Source organism: Crinia signifera, chromosome 9 (genome assembly GCF_055691185.1).
Source record: "Crinia signifera chromosome 9, ASM5569118v1, whole genome shotgun sequence".
NCBI classification, from domain to species: Eukaryota; Metazoa; Chordata; class Amphibia; order Anura; family Myobatrachidae; genus Crinia; species Crinia signifera.
Window position 1 is genome coordinate 85,135,535 of NC_139225.1, and position 26,422 is coordinate 85,161,956.

Sequence of the window (26,422 nt, forward strand, 5' to 3'; positions counted from 1 at the left end):
TTTAAGACAAATGTTTTTTTTAGCAATTGAAGTGTTCGGATTTGTGTAAAAAATTTTTTGTTAAACAGGCGTGCCACCCCAGCATAACCAGTCCCGGGCTCATCGAGTCAGTCCTGGTTCCTCAAATATGGGGGAAATAATCTTTGGGATCCCACATATTTAAGAAACCAGCATGGGGTTCTTGGACCGGTCCAGATTCCAAAAATACGGCGGACAAAAAAAATGTGGATCCCTCATATTTTGGGACCAGCACCAGGCTCCAACAGCCAGCAGTGTCATGCCACAGCCGGGGTGGCATGACAAGGTTCTCCAGCCGAACCATGATCACCCTGGCTGGTCAGCCCTGGACAGGGTCCCTGGGGGAGTGGAACCCCCCAATAAAGGGGTCCCACCATGCTTCACCCTTCCAGGGCTGAAGCCCAGGGCTGTTTTCGATACCCCTGGGTGGTGGGTGCCCGGCTGATGAATTTGTGTAAAAAATACAGTTGAACTGCAAGTCCCAACAGGCCTCCCCTGCATGCTAGGACTTGACAAACCACAAGTGCCAGCATGCGGGGCATTAATGGACCCGCTGGTTCTTGTAGTTCACCTGTGAAAATGTAGAACAAAGACATGTACACATAGTACAGTACAAGTTTCATATACACTTCCACACCCTCACTTAACATACTCACCCTTAAAGTGCTCTTTCATCTTTGGGCATAGATTTGCAGTTCCTGCAGTTCAGGGAGGTTCTGCCACATCCGTCGTACAGCCCCGACCTTGCGCCTGCAACTTTCACCTCTTCCCAAAGATGAAAGAGCACCTTAAGGGTCAACACTACAATTCAGACGATGAGGTGAAAGCTGTCGTTCGGTCTTGATGTAGTTGACATCCACCCGCTTTCTTCTAAGATGGGTTTGTCCGTCTCATTTAAGCATTGGCGCATACAGTGCCGCCAATAGGGGGTGCTGTGGGTACAGCTTTCCCAGGCCTGGCCTCTAGAAGGGCCCCGGCAGCTCATTTACCCACTGCAACCCCCCCCCCCCCCTCTGACTGCCTCTGCTGCGTTTAGTGCGCTGAATAAAGCAGGTCCCGGAGCGCAGGCTTATTCAACCCAGGACGCCGGTGGCCAATTAAAATGCTGCACCAGCTTTTGAGCCAATCAGAGCTCGCATACCGGCAGTTAATCAGAGCAAATGCTGGAATGCGAGCTTGCTCACCAGCCGGTGCTGCATTTTAATTGGCCGCCGGAATCCTGAGTTGAAGAAGTCTGCACACCGGGACCTCCGGGCTGCAGCTCAGTGAAAGAGGAGATGGGGTAGCAGGAGCCAGGTTACGGTAAGTCATATGAGGAGGAGGGGGGGCAGACTGTAAATTAGTCCAGGGCCCCAAGATACCTAATGGCAGCCCTAGGTGCGTATGTGTCGAAAGCGATGGGGACTTCATTGAAAAGTGAATAGTGCAATATTTAGAGGATAAACTGAGTTATCATGTACAAAAATAGTGTTCAAATGTGTTCACAAATAAAAAAATGTATAGCCATGGAGGCATTACTTGTCAATACAGCCGCGTATTTCACCCATAAGATCCAAAAGCCATATGTTTTTTGCAGTCTTTTGGGCAGGTGAAAAAAAATCCCCATTTACTGCCAGATATGGAACAGTTTATCAATGAGCCATGGTCCAGTACAGCAGATTGAATACTATCCTATGTCTGGGCCATTGCTTGATATTTTATTGAATAAGCTGTACCAGCAACCTGTGGAATCTTTTAGCTGTAGGTAGAGTGATCTTGTAGAGTGATCATTAGACTGTGACTAGGCTTGAACTGGGTGAGCACTGTAGGTCTGGTACTGGAGTTGCTCTGAAGCATACACAAACTGGGCTAGAACCAGTGACTCGATCAGATAGCACTGAATAATGTTCCAGCCTGGAAGCTGAAAAGGCAGGACTGGCCTACACAAGAAATGAAATGAAACAGAGTAAGTTGGAGTAGAACTCAGGGCCTTATTCTGGTCGGTGCAGCCGGATCCAATTATGCGGCCAGGACCGTGCGTGCGAAACCCCGCCTTCCATACGGATCGCCAACTCCGTCCGTACGCGGTAAGAAGCTGGCCGAACGGACCGCACGTGTATTTTACACAGAATACGCCTCCTCCATCTAAGAGAACCTCCCCCATCATTCGATGGTCGCAGACCATCGAATGCAGGACCGAGTGCTCCACCAGCTCCCGCAACCTCAGACCACACGGACATTTCTCCGTGCAAAAGCAGGGATCTGGGCGGGCAGCTGACATCTGGCAATGTCATATGTCCGCCCCCTACACGTGCGTCACGGCCGCATTACCATGCATACGCCCAGCGTTTGCATGGGAACGCCCATGAAACGCGGGGCGTATGCATATGGTAATGAGCCCAAATAGCCCTTCACGCCCCTCTCCACCCCCTGTTCGGAGTGTTCACATATCATGCGGGATTTGGCCGTACGCTCTGCTCGCACATGCGCAGAGACGCCTCTGCACATGCGCAGACACAAAACATCGGCGGGCCGAACGCACGCGGATATATCCGCACCGACCAGAATAAGGGCCCCAGTTTGGCAGTTAATGTAAAAACTGGACCTAGCTGATGACTTGAATGTGCAGCTTGATGCTGATACTTTGGAAGACCGTAGAAGCATGGGGAATGTGGGCCTTATTCTAGTTCACTCTTTCTGACAAAATCCTCCTTAGATGGACAAAACCAGGTGCACTGTAGGGGGGGCGGGCAGATGTAAAATGTGCAGAGAGAATTCGATTTGGGTGAGTTATTTTGTTTCTGTGCAGGGTAAATACTGGCAGCATTACTTTTACACTGCAATATAGATCTCACTTTGAAGTAAAACCCCACCCAAATCTAATTCTCTCTGCACATTTTACATCTGCCCCCCTGCATTGCACATGGTTTTTTCCATCTAAGAAGGATTTTGTCAGATAGAGTGAACTAGAATAAGGCCCAGTTACACTGAAATGCAGGGAAGCTCAGATAATATTTATACAGAATCAAAGGTGGAAGTTCAAAGGTAATAGCACTGCAGAAGTTCAGATTCATGGTATTGAGAAGCACAGGTGAACCATATAGAGGAATGATTAGACTTTCTGCTGACAATTCACAGTCTCTTAGGAATCCTACAGAGTTGCTATAAATTAGTTCAGGAGGTTACTGGAATAACAGAACAGTAGTTGAACTACTATGACACGGGGGATACATAGGCTGACATTGAAAATACAAATAACACAGACATCTTCTGGGTTCTGTAGTCTGGAATAGAAATGTCAATAGTGACAGCAACCTGAATACTGTGTACTAGATTGGACTAGAACCTGCAGTGCAAACACACTGGTCTGGGAATCATCTAGTTTTTAAACTAGCACATGGATCATAACAGCTTTACACAGTAAGGACTGTGTAAATACAACATTGAACTGGCCATTTGGAAGTGCCAGTGCTGCAGCTTCATTCCCCTAGCTGTGCTTGGATTGGCTTTACAGTGTCAGATGGTTCAGGCTGGTCCGCCATGGTAGTGTCCAGGTGCCTGTCATAGCAGCACCCAGGTGTCAGCGTGGATTGTGGCCTAGAAACACCTGGGATCTTTGGACATAGACAGCGATGCAACTTGGAATTGATAAGGACAGATGCAGTGGATCACCTGCTGTGGAGCCAGAATCAGGAATGGTGTAACAGGTGAGTACGGCTGGATATAGGCAGAAAGATTGATCTGTCCAATCTGTCCGGTGGTAACAAATATCTGGCAATATATGGAAACATTGGACAATCAACCATTCCCACCAAAACACTGGAAACTGGCTTTAACCAATTTGCCTATATGGCTAGTGTCTGTTTTTCATCATTTTGGATAAAATATTTGATTGTCCATTGCTTCCATATATTACCAGATGTCTGTTTCCAAGACAGATTGGACAGATAAATCAGTAGGTGTGTATCCAGATTTAGCAGAGGCTTGGACTATTTGTGACAAGACGTTTACAAAGATTGGCAGTCCGAAATTTTATTGTGAACCGATAGGCTCTTAAAACAAGATTTCAAACTCACAATTTATTATTTGTCTGCAAATGTATTTATTTTTTAAACTCCACTGCTGGTCGGCACTCGTTTGTAGGGATGAATCCAGGTGCACTCCGCATCAATCAATAGAAATCCAAAGAAGGAGGCACTCCAGTATTAGAAAGCAAAACGGCTGTATTAATAGCGCCAAGCGCTTTTGGGGATGAAAGCCCCTTCCTCAGGGCACAACAGCCCTGAGGAAGGGGCTTTCATCCCCGAAAGTGCTTGGCGCTATTAATACAGCCGTTTTGCTTACTAATACTGGAGTGCCTCCTTCTTTGGATTTCTATTTTTTTTAAGATACAAATTAAATATTTAGCTTGAACAACTCCATGTGCTCTGGAAGGTCAAGGTTTACTCTATGTGCTGTGGAAAGTCCAAGTTTACACAGATGAAAGATAGTGCCATACAGGGCTTAAAGTGGTCCTGGAGAGGTGGTGGAACTCCTTTCCCCTAACACCCCCTCCCCCTCCCCATTCCCCTGGGTCTAGGTTGACAGATCATTAGGTTGACACAAGCATTAGGTCAAAAGGGTCTAGGTCAACAGTCAAACGGCACTATGCCCGAAGCATTGCGAGCGAAGTGAGGTAATTGACTGGAATGTGAACGTTCGGTCAAAAAACAGTGAAAAACCCCATGTCGTCCTTTTGACTGTCGACCTATTGCTTGTGTCGACCTTTTGACCTGTCGACCTAAACCCATGTCAACCTAGACCCATGTCCACCTTGACCCATGTCGACCTGGAACCATGTCGATGTTTCCTCATGTCGACCTAACGGTATCGACCTCACGCTTGTGAACCATCTTGCTGTAGATTAAGAGATGAACTACTGTAGTTTACAGGGGATAAAAAGTTATGCAAGCAGTATTTTTCTGTGTTCTTTTTGCTGTGTCACTAACAGAAAGATTTTTTAATGAAAGGTATCTGAAAGTGGTCTGGACTTTTAAGTAACGTTTTAATGTTTACACCATGCAATTGTTATGAAGTATATGCTGTCAGTTTACGTACATTGCCCTCAAATGGGTGGCTTTCAGCCCAAAATTTCAAATGCATTTTAAAGTTAATCAGCTGCATTTATGCAAATGAAATAGCACTTTGGATCTGCATTATTTAAATTTTCTAATTTATCCTTAAAGAAACCCCCCCCCCCCCCCCACAGAACAACATCTTATTGCTGAAAACATAATAGAATATTTAATTGTTTAATGAACCATAATTGTACCTTCCATCTTGCCGGCTGATGGTATATCCATAGTCGTTATGGTGCACAAAGCTGACATTGACTCCAACCAGTGGTGTCCCATCAACAGCTACTACTTGACCACGAACCACACAGACGTGACTGAAAGCATAATAATGTAACTATTAATTTATATTTATATATATATATATACATATTATATATAAGCAAACAAGTCATTCAATGGATAATTTTCATATACATTGTTAAAAAATTATGATTGATTTAACTTTATAAAATGTACATGGTTTTACTCATCTTGCTGTTAAAAAATACAGAACATTGCATGCCTGGTAAGTAAAAAGGATTACTACGGTATCTTAATTACAGTAAAAAAGTGCAGTAAAAAATATAAAAAAAATAATTTTCTTCGTTAAAATTTTTTTTACTCCATATACAGTACATCATGTAATATGAGAAAGTGAGATAAATTAGGCTTAGCCATAAATATATATAATTTCTCTTTCCATGCATGTCTGCCTGTTTTAGGAAAAACATTATTTAATGCAGCGGCCAAATCTGGATGTTGAATTTGGCCGCTGATTGATGGTCACCTGGCCGGCACAGGGACCAGGTGAGCGCAGCTGCGTGAGGATCACCCAGGAGGCAGCGGGAGGCAGTGGGTACCGGGACAGGGCCAAGTGGGCCACGGAGGGTATGGGAGGTGGCAGGGGGGTTTGTGGGAGGCAGCAGACAGGAGGGCGGCACCATGTAAATTGCTGCTGCTCACCTGATGCCGTCCTCCCAGCCTCAATCTGACATCTTTTCATTTCACATTGAGATTGCTGGACGTGTTTCTGTCAAAAGCAGGTGGATTAGTGGCTATTCCGCCAATCCACCTGGTTTTCGTCAGTTTGGAACATTCTGACCTGCCGAAAAAAACAGCTAGCATTGAATAGATCGGAGCCCTTCCAACCTATTAATTTTGAAAACTGCCATCTTTCGGCAAGATGGCATTTTCGACATCAATTGAATTTTTGCCTTCATCATCGAATGCCCCAAGCACCAATTTGCTATTATAAGGAGTAAACTGTTCTCTCTATGGCACTGAGATAGAATTAAAAAAGAAATATAAAAGAAATATACACATTAATTCAAATACAGCATCAGAAAAGATCATTTAGGTGGTCTAGATCGAACTCTGTGTGAACCCATGGGTTATAAAACCTGCTTCTGTGTGTATATTGTATACATGCTTGTTAAATAAAGCAATCAAAAGCAAAAGTAAAATAGAAATGTAAAAAGTACACAGTATTTAATACGCTTTAAGACTTTCAACTGAAGCCCCGCAGAAATAATTGCTTAATGAATCTAACACAAATCCACATTCTGTTACCTTGCAAATCTGATCTGATTATATTTTATAATTCCTCCCCAGAGGTGTAATCCTATCCTGGAGAGATGATCTGGTTAAAAAAAGTAGCTATCCCTATGGGACTATTGTGAATAAACTAAACCGGAACATGACAGCACAATTTTCCTACTGAATTTATATAAAAGGGGCCTCTTACAATGGATGTTCTTTCCTGCAATTAGTTTCTAAATGTATATGACCTAATGCAACCCAGAGTAAATCACATATGAACATCAAAGGGCGTTTTTCAAATTCTATGTATTTAGCATTTGGAAGTAAAGTTATGACTGTCACACAAGCAACAGAACACTAAATAACAAGGTCATTCCAATCTAAAAATCTAAATATGCACTTTGACTGCATACTGTCTTTCTCAAGAAAGGTTGTAGCTGAAATGTGTCTGCAGGGAATTTGTTCATAAGAGGTCTTTAAGATACACCAGCAAGTCAAGAAGAAACTGCAGACTTTTGCATGCTGGGGGCTAAAAAGTGTGCTAAGCTGACAATGAAGCTACTGCATCCCCTATTGTTAGTACTGTGTACAGAAGTGCACAAAAACAGATCAGGCAATTTTCAAACACCTGCACATGCGCAGTGAGAGTGACAGCGGCAGGCGGTGCGATATGACCGATCCCGCGATATGCCACAATATATTTGAAATTGCCTGATTGTGTTTTTTTGCACTTCTGCACACAGCACTAACAATAGGGGATGCAGTAGATTAATTGTCAGCTTAGTTTACTTTTTAGTACTACTGTAACTGTAATTCAACTAACTCCTCTATTTATTGGGATCAACCATGGTTAGTAAAGAACAGAAGCTATAGGCTTGTAAAGCTTGATAGAGAATTAATGTTTTATCATTTGGATTGATATCAGAGGAGCTACCGCTTCATAACTGCCTCCTAAGGATAGAAAAGTTAACAGGAGACTCCGTAGGTTCTCCAGATCGCCATGCTGTCTGATTTGGGTGTCTAACTGAATTAGGCAAAGGGGCTCCCTTGGAGTTACTATTGATGCACATCTATGAATTTGAATTGAAAGCTTTAGACATTTTATTGTTGTACAGTATGTGTTTACTAACAATATGTTATTTTTACTGATATTCATATGCAACTAATGTCCCATTGGGAAAATCATGATTATTAAGTATCCAACTCACCATGAGTGCAACAATGGAAATATACCATCACTGCTTATTCTGCTGATAAACAGCAGTGGCAGAACTTGACATTACTGCATCTGATTCGGCATTGTTAGTGCGTAAGCATGAACTGAATTAATGCATGCACACTGTCGGAGAGAAGAAAGGATTGGATGAGGCAGAAGGATCAGATGCCTCTTGGAAACCTGGACCTCTTTCTCATGGCGTAGGTTCCCACATTGAAACTTTTAGTTGTAGGAGTTTTGTGAAAACTAGGCCACTAAATACTGAATGGGCGCCTCAGTGACCGTGAATAGGGTCTTTCATGTACAGAGAATGATACTGTATTATTTCACATCCATGCACTTACATCATGGTGCACATCTACTCTTCCATGCCCAGAGACATCATTGCAATTTAGAAGTGCACCTACAGTAGCTGTGTGAGGAGGAGAAAAACTCTGATCCAACTCCTAAAATATTGCTTGTATAACCTAATTTACAGTATGCCTCAAATTTTATATTAGGATGAAGAGAAGGGGAAACAAAGTGGTAGTGACAAATCTTTCATATGCTAGTAACCATTCATTAATTACAAATCAATAATGGATAAATCATTAAGTGTGATAGGCCCCACTGGGGACCACTGTTGTGGGAGGTGGCTGCTGTGTCCTCAACAGTCTGCCTGGTCCTAAACATATACCTGGTATATCTGGGCCTGTCTCTGCATAACAAGGAGCACCACTAAAAATGTGCACCACATGCCTCTTTATCTCCTATCCATAACCTTGCTCCACTTATTAAATCTCCTTTTTATACTGTTATTTAAAAGATAATACATTGGTACTTAATACTTAGCAAGGAATGTATTTACTCTCATCTCATACTGTAAAAAGTTCTGCATGCATCAAATAGTATGGGCAAACTAAGTAAGAGTATAACACCAGAGCTTAAATGGCTCTGTGTCTCTGTGCTCTAATAAAATGCAGAGGGCTCAGTCACACACATTTTAAAATATGTGATAAGCCATCCACCACAGCAGCAAATAATATGGTTAAATCACCTGCTACTCAATATGACTTGAGCATATAGACTGCTGCAATGTAATAGCAAACAGTAGCCGTATTCGTTATGATGCAAAGAGATGGATTCAGCAGGACAGGAGATAGCATTGTGAAAGTGTTCATTCTCACCCTACTCTGCTGTTAGTTATGATAAATGTGATGTTTAGGCAGTGGCATAACTCCTGGAGGCAATAGAAGTAATGGCCTTTAGACACATCTGTCAGAAGGGTTCCAAGGGGCAGGGCCAGCCAGTTCCCCAAAAGAAATTGATTAAGGAGAAGGGGAAGAGGCGGAACATGCTACTTTATGTATTCTCTTGTTTTCAAAGAATTTGGTGCAAGACTGCCCCCACACCCCGCGTGCCTCTAGTGAGACTCTCCCTTTAATTAGGTTTTATTGGGCCTTTTACAGGTTTCTATTGTGAGCTAACAACCTTAGATTCCCTGTAAAGTACCATGTGGGGGTATCGATTTTGTTCTGTATTCAAATAACAATGGCTGAAAGCTCTGATACAGGAGGTCTGCAGTACCTCCTATACAAGTGGTGTACCTAGGCATATAATTCACGTGGCTTCCGACTTCTAGCCAGCAGGGTCCCGGAAGACGGGGAGTGGGATGTCAGATGGGGCGAAGGACACCCTATTTAGGGAAGAACACTTCATGTATGTATTGTCTCACTTATACCTTGAAAAAGGGGTGTTAGAGCCCCGAAACATCAGTGACCCAGCATTTTATTAAATGCCTTATTGAATTTTCCTGTTCAAGTTTCCTCTGAGTGCCGCTGTTTGTTTCTATTCAGCACATTTGTTCATATATACCGGAAGGCACCGGGGCATTAACAGGATTGGGAGAGTGCCAGGCCGTCGGCAACTTATATGTATATGTATATATACAGTGTATATATGTTCACAAATGTAATGAATTGGTCATGTGGTGTTATTGTTAGTACTGTGTTGCTATGTTACAGAGAAAGCTCCAATCAGAGGGCTCACCGGCATGATACTTCCGGTGGTGGCTGGCAGGTTAGGTGAGTGTGCGGCTGGTGGGCGGAAGTCACACAGGCTTGTGTAGCTCCACATCCAATGCGCGTTCCCAGACAAGCAGCCCACGGCGGTTAGGTGCATGCTGGTGAGTAGGAACCTTTGTCTGTAGGACGTGGGGGTTGCTTTCAGCCGGTGGGACACTTCCAGTTCTGCCAGGCATTGAATTGTGATCCACTGTCCGGCAGGTGAACATTGTCAGCTTGCTAATTGGGGGAGGGTTGGGCTTTGTATGTGTGGGTATATATGGTAGTTTCTTACATGTATTGAGTTGTGTATGTTGTCCTGCCCTCACGATGGGGGGTAACCCCGAAATAGTTGGTGAATAAAAGGACCCTTTTTCTTCAGTCTGCTGAGTGCCGCCTTCTTCATGCCCCTCTCTCTCTATCTATCTGCGCTCGCCACACTATATAAAATCAACTCCATGCCGACATGGATAGTGAGGGTATGAGCGTACTAACTATAGTGGGCGCCCAACTAACATATAAGTACCCAAATGTTCCACAAATATCAATCCATAGGGCCACTTAGGTCCAATTAAGGGCACTCACCAAATTCCAAAGAAATGTAAAATGTTTATTACATCACCATATCCACATGCTTAATTGCAGAAAACAATTCTAGGGTCGACGTTTCGGCCACTGTCTCTGGAACTGAATGGTCGTCAACAGCTTCTGTGTCTCGAGAAAGACCATACATGGCCGAAACGTCGACCCCAGAATTGTTTTCTGCGATTAAGCATGTGGATATGGTGATGTAATAAACGTTTTATACTTCTTTGGAATTTGGTGAGTGCCCTTAATTGGACCTAAGTGGCCCTATATATTGAGATATATATATATATATCTCAATACATCAGTACTGCCTGATGATGATACTACGGTATTGAATGTTGCAAATAAAAGTATATTACTGCATTAAGACGTGGAGTGCTGTGCTCTTTGGATGTCGTTTGTATGAAATTGACAAGGGCACCCACGCCAGTAAAATCGCTAAGAGGCTGTGCCGGACACTGCTGAATGATATATATATATATAATATATATTTCTCTACATGCAATGATTTGATGTACTGATGCGGTAACCTACATGGAATGAAAAAATAGTATTACAGAAAAAATAACAGAAAAAGGGATAACAAAGAATAAACATTAGTATCATCTTTTGTTATATTATATTGTTACAGTATATTATATGAATGAAAAAAACTGACACTGAACCTGCACACTCATTCGGTGTGCAGGTTCAGTGTCAGTTTTCTCATTCATTCTCTAAATAGAAGCATTATGGGATACACATCTATTTATTATTAAGTTCAGTGGCAGGTCTTTCATTCATTTTTTCAAATAGAAGCATTATAGGATACGCACCCATCTATTAAGTTATGTCACTACGTTTTAAGACTGAGTGGAAAATTACTATAAGTATGTTAATTGCATGATTAATGTCTATCTAACAAATAATGATACTAATGTTTATTCCTTGTTATCCCTTTTTCTGTGATATTATTTTCTCATTCCATGTAGGTTACCGCATCAGTACATCAAATCATTGCGTGTAGAGAAATATATAGATATCTATATATATATCTATATATATATATATATATATATATATATATATATATATATATATATATATATATATATATATATGTTAAAGACCAGTTTTTTTGTGAAGTATTAGTACTTTTATTTATATTTGTATTTTTATCGTAGTCTCCTTCCTATATTATGTATTATTGGATAAATGTATTATGTCTAATACTGTATGTTATACTTTGTATTATTGAATATATTATTTCTTTGTATTTACAACCAGTTTTTATGTATTGTTAAAATTGTGAATGTGATGAATTCTTTTTAAAAATAATCACTCATAGTGAAGTCCAAATGATTGCACTAATTAGCTAACAATTTTGAGCTTGTAATTAGCATGAACAGCTGTGTAGTATGTGTACAGGCTATATATATACAGACCCATGATACCAACAGACATTCTTCCTGACAAAGTCCATTGGATAAAATGCATTGAGGGCGTGTCCAGAGTGACGGTGAACCGGCAAGTCTGCTTCCTGGAGTGCAGAGAAACTCTGCTGAGCCGCTGCATGCTGCTTAAAACTGCTGAGCCGGGATTCCTGTGTCTACTATTATTTGGACGCTGGTGACGTGATGGTGCATCTTTTAAAACCCCCATGTATGTCAGCTTTTATTCAAGTACTGTAAAGTGTTATTGCAAATTGCTTACAGTGCGCCTCCTCCCTTTCTTCTTTTCTACATGTGCATCGTATTGGAGTTGTGAGAAAGCCTTCCAGTGGGAGAAATGGCAGCGCTACATTGGATCCATAATTTATATGGCAGACTACATTCTAATTGAAAGGACTGAGCGCACATCAGAGCTTCTTGTTTATATATATATATATATATATATATATATATATATATATATATATATATATATATATATATATATATATATATATATATATATAAAACAATATATATCTACAAAAAATGGAAGAAAAGAGAAGTTTGGTGCTCTCTCGTGGGAATCGGGAGCGACGGCCCACTAATTGAGGACAAGTGCAGAGAGACTAAGAACTGTGTTCTAGCTCTGATTGAGCAAAGGTGCCAGCGCACCTATTCCAGCCTTTTTCGTGTGTGTGTATATGTATATGTATGTGTATATATATATATATATATATATATATATATATATATATATACAAATAAATAACTGTGTGTAAAATATACAGTACATCCTTAACGTACTGTATATAAGTTTTAGAAAAAAACAGCATCAAAAGCATCCCAGAAATCAGTAATAATTAGAACTGCCCCCTGCCCTCCAAATGAAGGAGCATAGGAAAATGCACATAAATCTACTGTAAAAACCTTAATCCGGTTCTTCACCTCGTCCCAGATGAGTCACCTTAATATTCTAATAAGTAGCAATACATTTATGTAGCAGAACAGCATCTAGAGTGGGAGTTCTAGGAGATAATTATCCTGCCATTAACTGTCAGATATGAAAAGATAACACCACTGATTGTCTGAAAGCTGAATTTAACAACCATCTTAATACCTGGTTCAGTGAAGCTGAAACCTTCTCATATATGTGTTAGACTGTAATGTTTTCTCACATATATTAAATTAGTTTTTTTTATTGATTCTGAGACCTTATAACCTTAAAGACCATTGGGGAGAAAAAATAATAACCTTGTTAGGTTTTAAAAATACTAGACTGTACTGTATTTTCCTGCAGAAATTACCCCAAATGATTGTAACAAATGTTTTCCTGTTCCATGCAAGTCTGCAGATGTGAAAGTGTTTCTGTAACCTTTGGTGCCAGAGAACACACAGTGAACAGGTAGAAGTAATCTATCCATTATTCCATGCACTGGCTCATTTATTTTGCTCCCTGTTTCCAACTGACTTTTCGTTGCACTGTTTAATATTCCACATATAATGCAATGCCCAAAGTTCCTGAGATAAATCCATCACATCCATCATTTTCCTTTGCGTTATCTTGAAGCTTCTTGATGCATTTATTTTATTTGCCATCATTCATACCTTGTGAACACAGACTTGCCTTGGATCTCATATTTTACATTCCGCGCTGTATTATAACACTCATATGAAGTATGCAATTCCTTATTCCAGGCGCATCTACATTAAAGTGTCTTGCCACCTTCCGCACTATAAATGTATTTATTTGCATAGCATAAACAACATTTTCCACCTCTATTGATTTTTTCCAGTGTTCATTATGTAAAACAGATATTTTGATGCTACGCCTCTTGTTAAAAAATATATCTTTTAAACAACACATCCAGTTAAAGAGGAACCTCTATACTAAATAGTGATGGTGTTTTACGCCGCACCTGAATCATATAATTTATGATCTGTGCTATGGTATAAGACATACGCACTGAACAAGACAATGCAAAAGTGCATTGATATAAATTATAATTGTAAATGGAATAGAACACAAGTATCATTTACATCAATATTTACGCTATACACTTTAGTACTTCACTGCATAGTGTGTGAAATCAGGCATAGTTCATAAATAATACATGTTTCTATTGACGTGTACATGATCCGATAGCTTCACCCATATAGCAATGATTCCATTGCTTGGAATTCCACTTATTTGATTTATGATTACAATCAACTTGACATTTTCATTTAACCCTATATAATCTCTATAATATACACAAGCAATGCTTATGTAGAAACTATCAAGTAATATCTGTATAAATAGGGGCTGCTGCTGTCCGTGCTCTACATAAAGATTTTTTATTATAAAAAAGATACACTTCGTCTGTAAATGATTTTGTATATATTAGGTCACTTCCAATACCCTCAAATATTCAATATATCCCAGTAGAATCCACTAATGTTTTGTTTCAAGGCCATAAGTAGGGGTGTACAAGTGTTCCTACTGTATATAGGGAAGACTTCTATAAGTGGAACGATTGCAGCCCAACTGCCCCATAATTTCTGGCGAGCAACCAGTATTGTTGTGGCAGTGGAACCTTTGGACACTCAAAACAGGCATTCTCCAGTTCATTGTCACTGCAGTGTCTGTAGGAATGATATAGAAGCTAAGCCAATAGCTTTGCTAAATGAAAAGATAAAAAACATAAATTGTGGGATATGATTAGGTAATAGGTAGTGATAATACTGTAGGTATGATTAGGTAATAGGTAGAGATGTTCAGGAAGTGAGGAGCAAATACAATGAACAGAAACATCATAATGAAATAACAAGTCATTTAAAAAAAAAGGTTCTGTTATGTTTGTGTTTGAATTATTTATGTGTCGGCAATTCAAGAACAAGTACAAGCACCCATTAAATCATCTCTGAGGAGGAAAAATGTTGTCATCATACAAGTAAAGGGCTGTCATATTTTATGTGTTTATTATGTTTTCATGATGTCATAAAAGTAAGATCATATCTACCTGCTGTCAAGACTTATTTCTCCAGGAATTACGTGTGTACTGTCCTTGCCAATAAGGAATCTAATGCGGTCATAGAAGAGTCTCGGAGGATGCTGGGAAAAGGGTGGCTGGCTTTGCTGGATGAGGTCTAGCGGGTCAGGTGAACCTTGACAGAGAGGGCTAGAGAAGCAATTGGCTTGCTGGCAGCAGTCAGGATCCACACAATCTGTCAAACCATCTGCAATGGATAATATTACCATAAATCAGCCAATAAAAGTCTATAGAGATTTTATATACCAGAGCTGCAATACTAATGACATGTTAAAACAAGGGGTTAAGACATGCAAGTGTGCTGCTCTCAACATAAAAAGAGAGAAATACAGTATATTACTGAAATTGCTTTAAGATTGTTGCTCTATTCCAGGTAAAAAAAAATACAAGTTTAATTGAATAGAATACCTTTTAAAAGCTTTCAGAAATACTGTATACATAAGTGCAGTTTCCTATATAAAGATGAGATGTAATTGAGCATTTCTTATGCACAATACGCACAGTATAATGTCTATAATCCAGTGAAAGGACACTGCAGATAATCTCAGTGGTCAGAATGTAGGTGATAACAGTGGACAATATACTGTACTTAACTGGACAGCAAATGTATTTTCAATGTAATATGACTTAAATTAAATAAATGTGTAGACATTTTTTACCTATATACTGTATGTATTAATGTCCATATCATATTTTCCCATAAGGACACTTGTAATTCAGCTTTAGTGGTTCTTTAAGAACATTAGTGGCAAATTTAGCCACATCACCAATATCATTTGTATGTTTTGATTTTAGTATATTATAATATCTAACATATTAAATTGTTCTCTTGCAGTTCGATAGAAAATGTATTCCGTGTCTAAAACATCAAATACAGGGGTGCTGGGATGGTGGGATGCTGGCTGAACTCAGCTGTTTTTTTAAAGGGGAAATCATTTACAAGGCATTGTTTTGCCTTGTAAATGAATGCCTCTTTAAAAAATGTCTGCCTTTGGCCTACATCCTGCACAGCTGCAGGACTTACATTGCAATACATCTAATTTCCCACATGGACAAACCATGCTACAATGCAAGGGGTGTCATTTATTTATTTTGCATGCAGGGTAAATACTGGCTGCTTTTGTGTGTTGCCTCCAAATACTGGACATCTTTGTTTATACACTACAATTTGGCTTAAGTTTGGACACCAACTTCTTAAAAATAAATCTCTCTGCATGCTTTATATTTGCCCCACTTGCAGTGGTAGAAGTAGGCAATATGTGCACCTACATCAACCATAGGCACAATAACGCACTGGGGGAAATTCTAACCCAAAGATGAATAGTGTGATAGCTAGGTAAGCATGTCCTTTCACAGTAATAACTGGTGTCAAGAGGTAGGATAATCCCAGGACTCATTTTGGAGAACTGGTTTTGGAGAATCCAGTTCTACAGTAGAAGATTAATCAGAGGGATGCATTAGACAACAACAGTTTAGTTGAGGCCAAGTGCAGCTGATCAAGCATTTGCATATCCACCAGCATCCACCAAGAAGGTGAGGGCAGTACAATGAATATGGACAGACGGTAGCAGCATCGGGCAGACTACTGCACAGGATCTGGCCATAGGATCTCTTAAGTTCACTTTAGTTTTGTGATGGGGGCTAGACATTCAAGCAAATTTCCTCAAAATAATATGACAAGCAGTTTTAATTTTTACAATCTTAGTTGTGTCAGGTTAAATATTGGGCAGAGCCCTCACTTATCATTGGAATACATGGAAAGGAGCAGTATCATTTTGATTCTACTGATAATATATATTATACGTGTGTTATGCTGGCCACACATCAGACCAACTTTCATTCAACCATCCAACTAATTGGTTGGATAGAATACAAATCTGGTTCTGGATGGGAGCAAATGACAAAGAGCAATTTGCTCACAAACCCAGGAAAATGGACAAAAAACATTTAGTGAAATTATTTAAATCAAACAGATAAAACTACATTACTTTGTTGGAGCGACAGGTTTTCCACATTTTCAGAGCAAATTACAGAATTACAAATTACATTTTCTCCCATCCAGTAGCATATTTTATTTAATCCAACCAACTACAGTAGTTGGATGGTTGGATGAAAGTTGGTCTGATGTGTGGCCAGCATTATAAGGTCCAAGAAGGTACATTGCAGAGTTTGTTAATCAACCTGGCGTGGTGATCATGACCCTGAAGCAGGGAGAACCAGCCAAGTTCACCTGAAAAAGGGAATGCAGAAACTACATAAAGAATGGAACAGGTCTAATGGTGTGTACACATGGTACAATCAGCATGAGATTTTGACTATATGGTCAAAATCGCATCAGGATCGCACGCAGATCGTATGCAGATAGCACAGGTTTTTTTTTACCTTGCGATCCTGATGCGCGCTCCCGTGGCAGCACAATTCGAAACCCAGATAGACAGGGCAGCAAAGACTATATAATGCAAATCAAATGTAGATAGTATGAAATGTATGTAAATAGTACAGAGATAGCAAAGATTGCATAGCACTCGAATCTTAAGTCAAATAGCAAGGAAATCTCACTGTGTGTACACAGCATAAGTTGCATTGAACTGGGCGGATGAAGAAAGTAAATAACTTCATCAATAATTACCCCATCTGCTTCCACTGACAAATATCCTGAAAACATGACCTGTTGGGTTGAGATTAAGAACCTGTGGTATAAACTATGTGTTTGCTACAGTATATGAACCAATAATATTTTTTTTCCCATTCAGTCAATGGTTAAGGCAGAAAAAAACATGTTAAAACACCTCAGTGTATGAATTAATTATCCAATGCTCTCTCTTATCTATATACATGTAATTTATGCATAAATATCTACATTTTCTATATGAATTAATCATTGCTGCTATCTATATACTGGCAGTTTAATAAATCTCATTAGCTTTAAGAACAGAGTATATTGCTATATTGCTAATGCAGAGGTGTATATATAATCTAATTGTAGCTGACAATTCTAATAATTATTATTTATTTATTAATATGTATACTACCTGCAGTGTGTACTTTATAAGAAGTCTTTGTTCACTGTACTTGCTTTTAGCCATTGGAATCATTGGCTACATGCAGGGCCGGCGCCACCACTAGGCAGCTCTAGGCATTTGCCTATGGCGCCTGCCACTGGAGGCCGCCAGTTTGCAGCAGGTCCCCCCCATGGAGATGAGTGGCACCGGCGGCGGCCACAACCCCCCGTGGATTGACTAGGCGGCCACAAATGATTACTACTTTGTGCAATAATAAACTCTTCCTATGACAAAATCAGCGCTGAGCTGTTGTTTAACAATGATTTCCAACATTTCCAATGTTATGTTGCATTTCCTTAATTTACATAAAATGAGTAACGAGAAACATAATAATTACGGTGCTTTCTAGTAATGGTGTGAAGTTTGCAATTTACCATTGTTAAAAAAAAAACACTATAGTCAGTCAAATGTTTTTTTTTTTTTTGTTAGTAAACCTTTCAGTCTGTAGAATAACTAATAACCTATGCCCAAGGTACGAGAGATCTGAACTATAGTTCCACAGGCAGCTGCGCAAGATTCATTTCCTAGCCCAATATAATTTAACCCTTTTAGTGGCAAGTGAATTTGTCAAAATAGGTCTGAAAGCTTCCAAGCAAACATTTCTATTCATCATAATGACTTGTTATGTTTACCGTAAATAGCAAATATAATCTTTTTTTACACAACATTTTTTATTTCAATTTACATAACAAATGTGAGTGGCACTGGCATTTTTAATGTGTATTTTACGCATCTCTCACAGAGATGTTGGCACACAAAGGGTTAAATGGAATCAGTCTATACACTGCACAGTGCACTTTTGAAAATTGTAATCACATATTAAAAAGATAAAATAAAAAAAATATATATCACACTTGTTACTATCAATGAAGAATTTACATGGGTGAAATGTCCCATTAGTGAAAGAAAAACCTTCATTTGCATTTCACTTAAATAAATGATAACTGCCTTAATTTATGTAGATTACATGAATCCATAGTTTTATATACCATTTTGCAACTGTTCCCATTTTCCAACATTGCAATTTTAGCAATATAGAATTGGCAAAATCAAGCAAATCAGATGGTAAGATCTTCCTTAATGACAGCTTGAACTTTGCTTTATGGATATGTTAATATGCTATATTTCCATGTGTGTAAAAGTCTAGGACTCAACTCAACACTAAAATGCTGAACTACTGTTCAGCACATTTCTAAATCTTACTGAATCATACCATCTGGCTGAAGACAGACAGACCAAAAATGATTTATAAGCATTAAGTATATGAAAGTACTGCAGTCATCTTAAAAGTGAGAATTTACAGTACTCTAGCACCAATAATTTGTCATTGAACTATGAAGGAGAATCTCATGCTTAATCAAAAATACATTAAAGAAAAAACTCCTACTGTTGGACAACTAGGCAATATACAGTATGCAAACATAAATGGCCACATTAAGGTATTATACAGTACTTTGCAGACAATGTAATCTATTTAGTATTAGGCGGAACATAGCATTGCTGGACTTCTTAGATAAATTTGGTTGGATGGCACACTGATTCCTGTCTACACTTGGACCCGGTGTTGTCAACCTAAATGAACTAGAGATGGGTAGTTCGCGAACTAACCGGATCTTTTGAACGGATCCCATTAAAGGACGAGTGAGCCGCCGATCCCTAAAAGGTGATCCGTTTCAGTTTCGTTTACCATTACAATGCATTTCCCTGATCTCAGTGCTGTCACCTGTGGCAGCTGAGATGTACTAACTCTGGAGACTGAGTACAGTGCTGTGACTACAAGTGATAGAAAGATTAGCTGCTGCTGCCAGGGATGGCCATCGGTGCAGACGCCATAGATGGTTGCCATCGATGGCGATTCTGCACCCAGCCATCGATCAGTGTTTTTACTCAGTCATGTATATTCCCCTTTTTTTAAAGCGAGCCGTGGATTTGCCTAAAAGATCTGTATCTTTTTTTCACTGAAAGATCCGGCGGATCCCGGCTCAGCTTAATGATCCATGTTGCCCATCTCTAAAATGAACGCAGGATGTTTTTGAACCTTTAAATATTACATTGACAATATGTCAACTGTTTAGCTAACAAGCATGTAAAAGTAATTAATTATCCTTTGAAGTCCAATCTTGGGAAGAAGAATGCTCTTGTAAAAACATGTTTCTGCATGTAGGTACCAGATCTTAGGAGTTGCTTTGGTGACAAACTCAAACATGTTGAGAATAATGAAGAAAGATATTATAATTACAATCCTGAAATTAGAATGTCCAGTGCAGATGACACGATCGTGCTATTGCTAAACTGGTAAAGTGACAATTTGTATTTGAATTACTTTGTCAAACAGAAGAAATGAATTAACAGATGTATCATCCAGGGTCCATAAAATATGCAGATTTTCCATGTACATTTCATCAAACACAGTTTAGTTGAGTCAGCTGAACAAAATAATGGTGGAATGATTGCTTGATAGGCATGTAGATAACAAAGAAGGTATCACATGGACAGACAACAAGATCAATGGTAGGACTTCACAATAGGCTGTTTGACACATACACTGGCAAAACCCATACAGAGTCTTTCTGTATAAAATATGAATATTATCTATGGCATTATAACTATATTAGTTATATTACCATAGAAGGTTTTATAATTAGCATATTGACCTTTATGTATTAGGTTAGCAAGCATAATATTCTACTGTGGCTGTCTTACACGCAGATCACAGAAGTAGACCAGACCGATGCAAGGTAAGGGGCATTTCTTTCAATTATAGAATGTCAATCCCCTCAAAAAATAGTTCTAACCAGACCCAAATGTCCTTCATTTCTTCATGCTAACATCAGATATATCTATCTCAGTTAAAATGTCAGAAAATGTAATTCTACATTGTATCACATGTTTATACCTTGGTGCTTTTGCTACAATAAAGAACAAGACTACAGTACAACTTGTGCAATAAAATACCCTGGGTATTGCACACTGTCAAGTTCTATCAAGGAAACAAATCCTAATCTCATACATGTGCAAAGTAATTTCCCCACTTTCATTCTATGTTTACCATTGGGCAAGAAAAAGTAATGAAAATAGAAACTGGGGGTACTGTAGTGCATCTATCCTTCTAACCTTGGCCCTTATTCAGATCTGATCGCAGTACAAATTCGTTCGCAAAATGGGCAAAACCATGTGCACTGCAGGTGGGGCAGATTTAACATGTGCAGAGAGAGTTAGATTTGTGTGAGTTATTTTGTTTCTGTGCAGGGTAAATACTGGCTGTATTATTTTTACACTGCAATTTAGATTTCAGTTTCAAAACACCCCACCCAAATGTAACTCTCTCTGCACATGTTACATCTGCCCCACCTGCAGTGCACATGGTTTTGCCCATTTTGAGAACAAATTTGTACTGCGATCAGATCTGAATAAGGGCCCTTGTCAGCCACTGAGAACTCTGATAGAGTAGAGTGTTCAATCTGATCTACTGCACAACTGCAAGACTGACATTAAGGAGATTATATTATACATTATACAAAATAGAGTTCTCTATATGATACCACATTTTGAGAGATCCTGCACCACATTTTAACAGTTATCTGCTACCATACTCTACATTGTATGGTTGATTGTATGTGATCTAGTGATATCAAGGAGTATTGAAGGTCACCCTTTTATGATTTGCTTAGTACAAGTATAAAATCACTTGATAGAAGCAGCATAAATATGTGTGTTAGATCATTAAAGTCAAATCCGATATATAATATAATCTAGTTGCTTGACATAGACAAATGAAATAAGAATCTGAACAGCAATGCTTTGTTAAAAAGAAACACTTTGGGTGAAATTTACTAAGATGGGAGTTCTATTTCACATAGGATGTTGCTATTGGCAACCAATCAGATACTATCTATTATCTTGCAGAAGGTGCTATATAAATACAGAAGTAGATTTGGATTGTTAGCCCATAGCAACATCCCATGTGAAATAGAACTCCCATTTTATAGCTAACCCCGCCCTCCTCCCGCACTACATGTGGATTAATTGGGTTTTGTACTCTAGGTGCAGTTATCTAGCTTTTCAGTTGCCGTTTAAAACCAAACCCTATTCTGTAAATTGTTTCCCTTATTCTTAAAGCTATTACTCTACTATTTTTTTCTGCTTCATTATACTTTATATATGATGTCAATTTATAACTTAAAATATTTATAATAATTTTTAAGCATAAAACTGATATGCATGAAAGATGTGTTTGTGGGTAAATTAGCTTAAAGCTGTGTACCCACTAATGGGTTTCTATAATCAACATTAAAGAAATTGTCCAATTACATGACACAATAGGAAAATAATTTATATAAAACACATTTTTCACAACAGTTCGCTTCAAAATAAATTATTATTATTATTATTATTATTATTATTACTATTATCATCTGTGGTTTGTAAGGCACAACTTGGCAATGGAATGCTGAACCTTTCATAACATTGAGAATACACAAAAATATATACAGAACAAAGGGTAAGGACAGCATACAATGTAATAATACAAAGGACAGAATATTGAAACAGTAGCAAAAGTGTAATGTATGTAACAAAACTCGTGAATTGTGTGAATGCTTCTAGAACACTGGGAGTTGGTGTAAACCCAGAATAGTGGCGCTGAGTCTAATGAATTGTAGTCCTCCACCAGCGAGACCTGCAACATGGTTTGCGCTTAACTTTGCCCATTTGTCATGTTGCAGACCTCTGAATGTGTTGAAATGTATGGACCGATGGGTATGAAGTAACTGAGAAAAGGCAGTGAGACTGGACAACCGCAAAGCATAGTTGCAATGAATGTGTCAAAACTAGATGGGCAAAAAAAGTAACAGTGGATGAGAAAAATTAGGAGAATAGCTAAGGTCAAAAATTAGTTACTAGAAGCAATTCCAAAGGAGCAATCAGGAAGAGTCATCAGACTGAATTGGAACGGCTAGTTTTCGGCTGCATGAAGGGTGGGCTAGGTATAGGGGTATGGTTAAAATAAGTTGGCATTCTGATAGTTGGGATGCTGCTGTAAGCATTCTGACTGTCAGGATCCCAACCACCGGGATTCCAAAACCATCCAATTCCAACTGTTTGCTATGCTTTGAAATGTATCATCTCCTATATTAAACAACACTAAGACAATAGAACTTTCTTATATACTACATTAAATGTAAATATAAACACAGATCACATATTTGAGGAGTAACAAGTACCTGAATCGTTGTCAATATTATCAGCGCAAACCATTTCCATAATAATATTGCACCCTATTCCACTCCAGCCGACTTGGCATACACAGTGCCACCCATTTTGGTCAAGTGTGCACCGCCCATTCCCATAACATAGACCTGGGCAGCCATCTAAAAAGATATATAAACTTATGTTAGCTCAATAAAAATTTGAATTTCATCGTACAATAAGTTTTTAAAAAAATGTTGTGGTTGTTGTTAGTGGGAGGTTTGTTATGCACAAGTAATTGTAAAGGTCAAACTAAGGGGGTTATTCTAGTCCATTCTTTCTGACAAAATCCTTCTTAGATGGACAAAACCATGTGCACTGCAGGTGGGGCAGATGTAACTTGTGCAGAGAGAATTAGATTTGGGTGGGGTTTTTCTTCAGAGTGAGATCTATATTGAAGTGTAAAATCATGCAGTCAGTATTTTCCCTGCACAGAAACAAAATAACTCACCCAAATCTAATTCTCTCTGCACATGTTACATCTGCCCCCCTGCAGTGCACATGGTTTTGTCCATCTAAGAAGGATTTTGTCAGAAAGAATGAACTAGAATAAACCCCTAAGTGTAGCCAAATCTGTGCATTGAATTAGAGGTGTATGAGACACATATTAATACAGTATAGTGAACAACAATAAGAGAAGGTTAGCAAACCTTCTATTAAGGACACATGGAGGGTTTGTCCAATTCCACCAATTAGAATCTAGCTATTATTATATACAATTTACTGTACTAGATAAATGATAACTAGATTCTGACTTGTCTGGTATTGGCAACATCTTTACTTTTCCACTTTTGAAGGTTTGATGATTCGCTCCTACTGTATATTCCTTATATATAGATTAGAAAAAACTGAAGTTTGAAAAGGAACAAGAAAAAGCCAGGAAAATGACAGGTTACGTAAAGCCTAGTAAGAGGGAATTTAGCAAATCAGCCATTTTCACTGCATTTTAATGCCATCAGTGGCAGTCTGATTCACCCCCTTTGCCAGGCAATCCAAATGCTGGATTTGCCCAATACAGTTTCTTGCGTATGGGGTAGCAAGCACTGTTGAGCGAGATCCCCACCACCATAAATTGCTGAAGTATCGGGCGGATTCCCCTGGTAACTCCTCCTGGCACTTAATTACTTTTCCCCCTTACTGCAGATAATCTAATTGCAAGTTTCCTGATTTACTTATACAGAGTCCTACCTAAGATGTTCTGGCAATCATTCATGGCCGTGCATCTCAGCTTATACCAGGCTCAGCATTAAATTCTTGAAACATTATAAATAAAGGAAGCTAATGATGATGGGCATCACAATAATACAATTGTTAACTTGCTACATCACAGCACTAAAGTCTTCATTTGGATTCCCAACAAGACCGTATCTGTGTGAAGTTTGTATGTTCTCCCCGTGTTTGTATAGGATTACTCAGCATAGCTTGACCAGATCAAAAACAAACCAATAGGTCAACTGGTTTCTGATAAAAAAAAAATCTGTGTATGTGTGTGTGTGTGTAGCTCCATAGGGGTAGGGATTGATGTGAAGCACTGTAGAATATGTGTGCACTCTATAAATGTTAATAAAGGAATGATGATGATGATAATGTCATCACTCATATTCCTCATAATTCATTATTGTATCACATATAAAATTATTAAACATTGCCTTTTTAATTTTCAAAAACCATACCTCTTACAGCATCCAAGTAGTGAGCTGTAGGGGGAAATACAGAAAAGCATAACTATAATATGAATAATACAAACATGTAAGTGTTTTAAATAAATTAAATAAAATAACATGTGAAGACACACAAATTAAGTAAAATTGGGTTTTTACAATTAACGTCTTCATAATCACAGCAAAGCATGATGATAGATGCACCCTTTTGTGACTCAGCTACTTCTGAAACAGAATCTAAGATACTCCTGGATAAGAAATGTAATTAGTCCATCAAGTTACCTATTGTCTTCTTAAAGCAACAATCTAAATTTAATGAGTTTCCAATTCCATTATCTCAAAAATAAACTAGGAGCTACTTTGTACTGTATTTAATAGTATATTAACAGAACCGGCCCACCGGGAAACCGGGCCATTTCCAGGTGGGCCAGTCCAGATTTGTCCGCTTTCCTCCCTGGCTGGGCCGCCGACCGTGCAACCAGGGCCGGCCAGCGCTGGAGAGATGACATCATCCTATGGGGAAGATACTTGCGGCCCGAGTCAGTAGCTAACAGAACTAAGTGAGTTCTTAAAGGAAACATTTTCCTCTGACCATGAATATGGAAATTTGTTATTCAAGGGAAGTGGAGGCAGAAAATCTTGAGCACTGGTGGGTTGAAGATTGTAGAATCTTCTTGATAGTTTATATAGATATACTCTAAGAGAAACTCAGAAACTCTTTAGAAAAAAAATAATACTTTTAATATTTGTTGATTACACTATTATATATGGATGATGATTTCACCACTATCAACAAATATTTTGCTTGCTACCATTAGAACAGTTGTATATAACTCATGTATCTATGTTGGTCTAAAAGTTATGTCTTTCTATTTTACCTATTGTTTTTGAAGTTGTAATTATTTAAATATTAAAAGTAATATTTTTGTCTAAAGAAAATAAAGATGATAGTGTCTGTCTCTGTATTTTTTTATGTTTTAAAACACATTTTCTCATTTTATTTTTATTTCAATAGCTATTGCAGTATAAAGACAGGTTGTTAGTTGTATTATTGTTTACATTATGGTCAATGTGATAATTATGTGAAAATCATGCATTGACTGTAGATGTAGAACTTTGTTTGCAGGAATCAGAATCCCTTTAAAGTTTTAGCAGGTGACTACATAAAATCAGTTTTCGACATTTTGCAAGTTCGAGGCTGTAATGTAATTAAAGTAAGCATTTTTTGGTAAAAGTTTCAGACCATATAAAGTTTTGTAGCACTATAAAGAGGAGCAATGATGCTTTGGTTGCAGTGGCATAACTTCATCCCAGCTGCCCGGAGGCAAGATAAATGTTGGTGACACTGTCCCATAGATAGATAGGTAGATAGTGGGTTATTGGTGTAGAAGCTCCTAAGAGCTCACAGCTTTGCCCCTAGTGTGTCCATGCATTCACAGCCAGGCAGGTTAACTGATTAACCATGTCATCTTATATATATGTGAAATAATGATGCCAGTGCTACAGGTACCACAAGGTTAAGCTGCAAGAGTG

General features: G+C 38.8%; 1 protein-coding gene across 3 annotated transcripts in view; it reads right to left on the reverse strand.

Moving 5' to 3' along the window:
* The window catches only part of TENM1 (teneurin transmembrane protein 1), a 726,432-nt gene that overhangs the window by 202,310 nt on the left and 497,700 nt on the right, over positions 1-26,422 (reverse strand). For all 3 annotated transcript variants that reach the window (XM_083159336.1, XM_083159335.1, XM_083159334.1), the window contains 4 exons: positions 24,902-24,925; positions 23,204-23,350; positions 14,890-15,106; positions 5,309-5,428 (listed from right to left, as the gene is read on the reverse strand). In XM_083159336.1, coding sequence (XP_083015462.1) covers positions 5,309-5,428; positions 14,890-15,106; positions 23,204-23,350; positions 24,902-24,925 — 508 coding nt within the window. The remainder of the gene's footprint in view (positions 1-5,308; positions 5,429-14,889; positions 15,107-23,203; positions 23,351-24,901; positions 24,926-26,422) is intronic.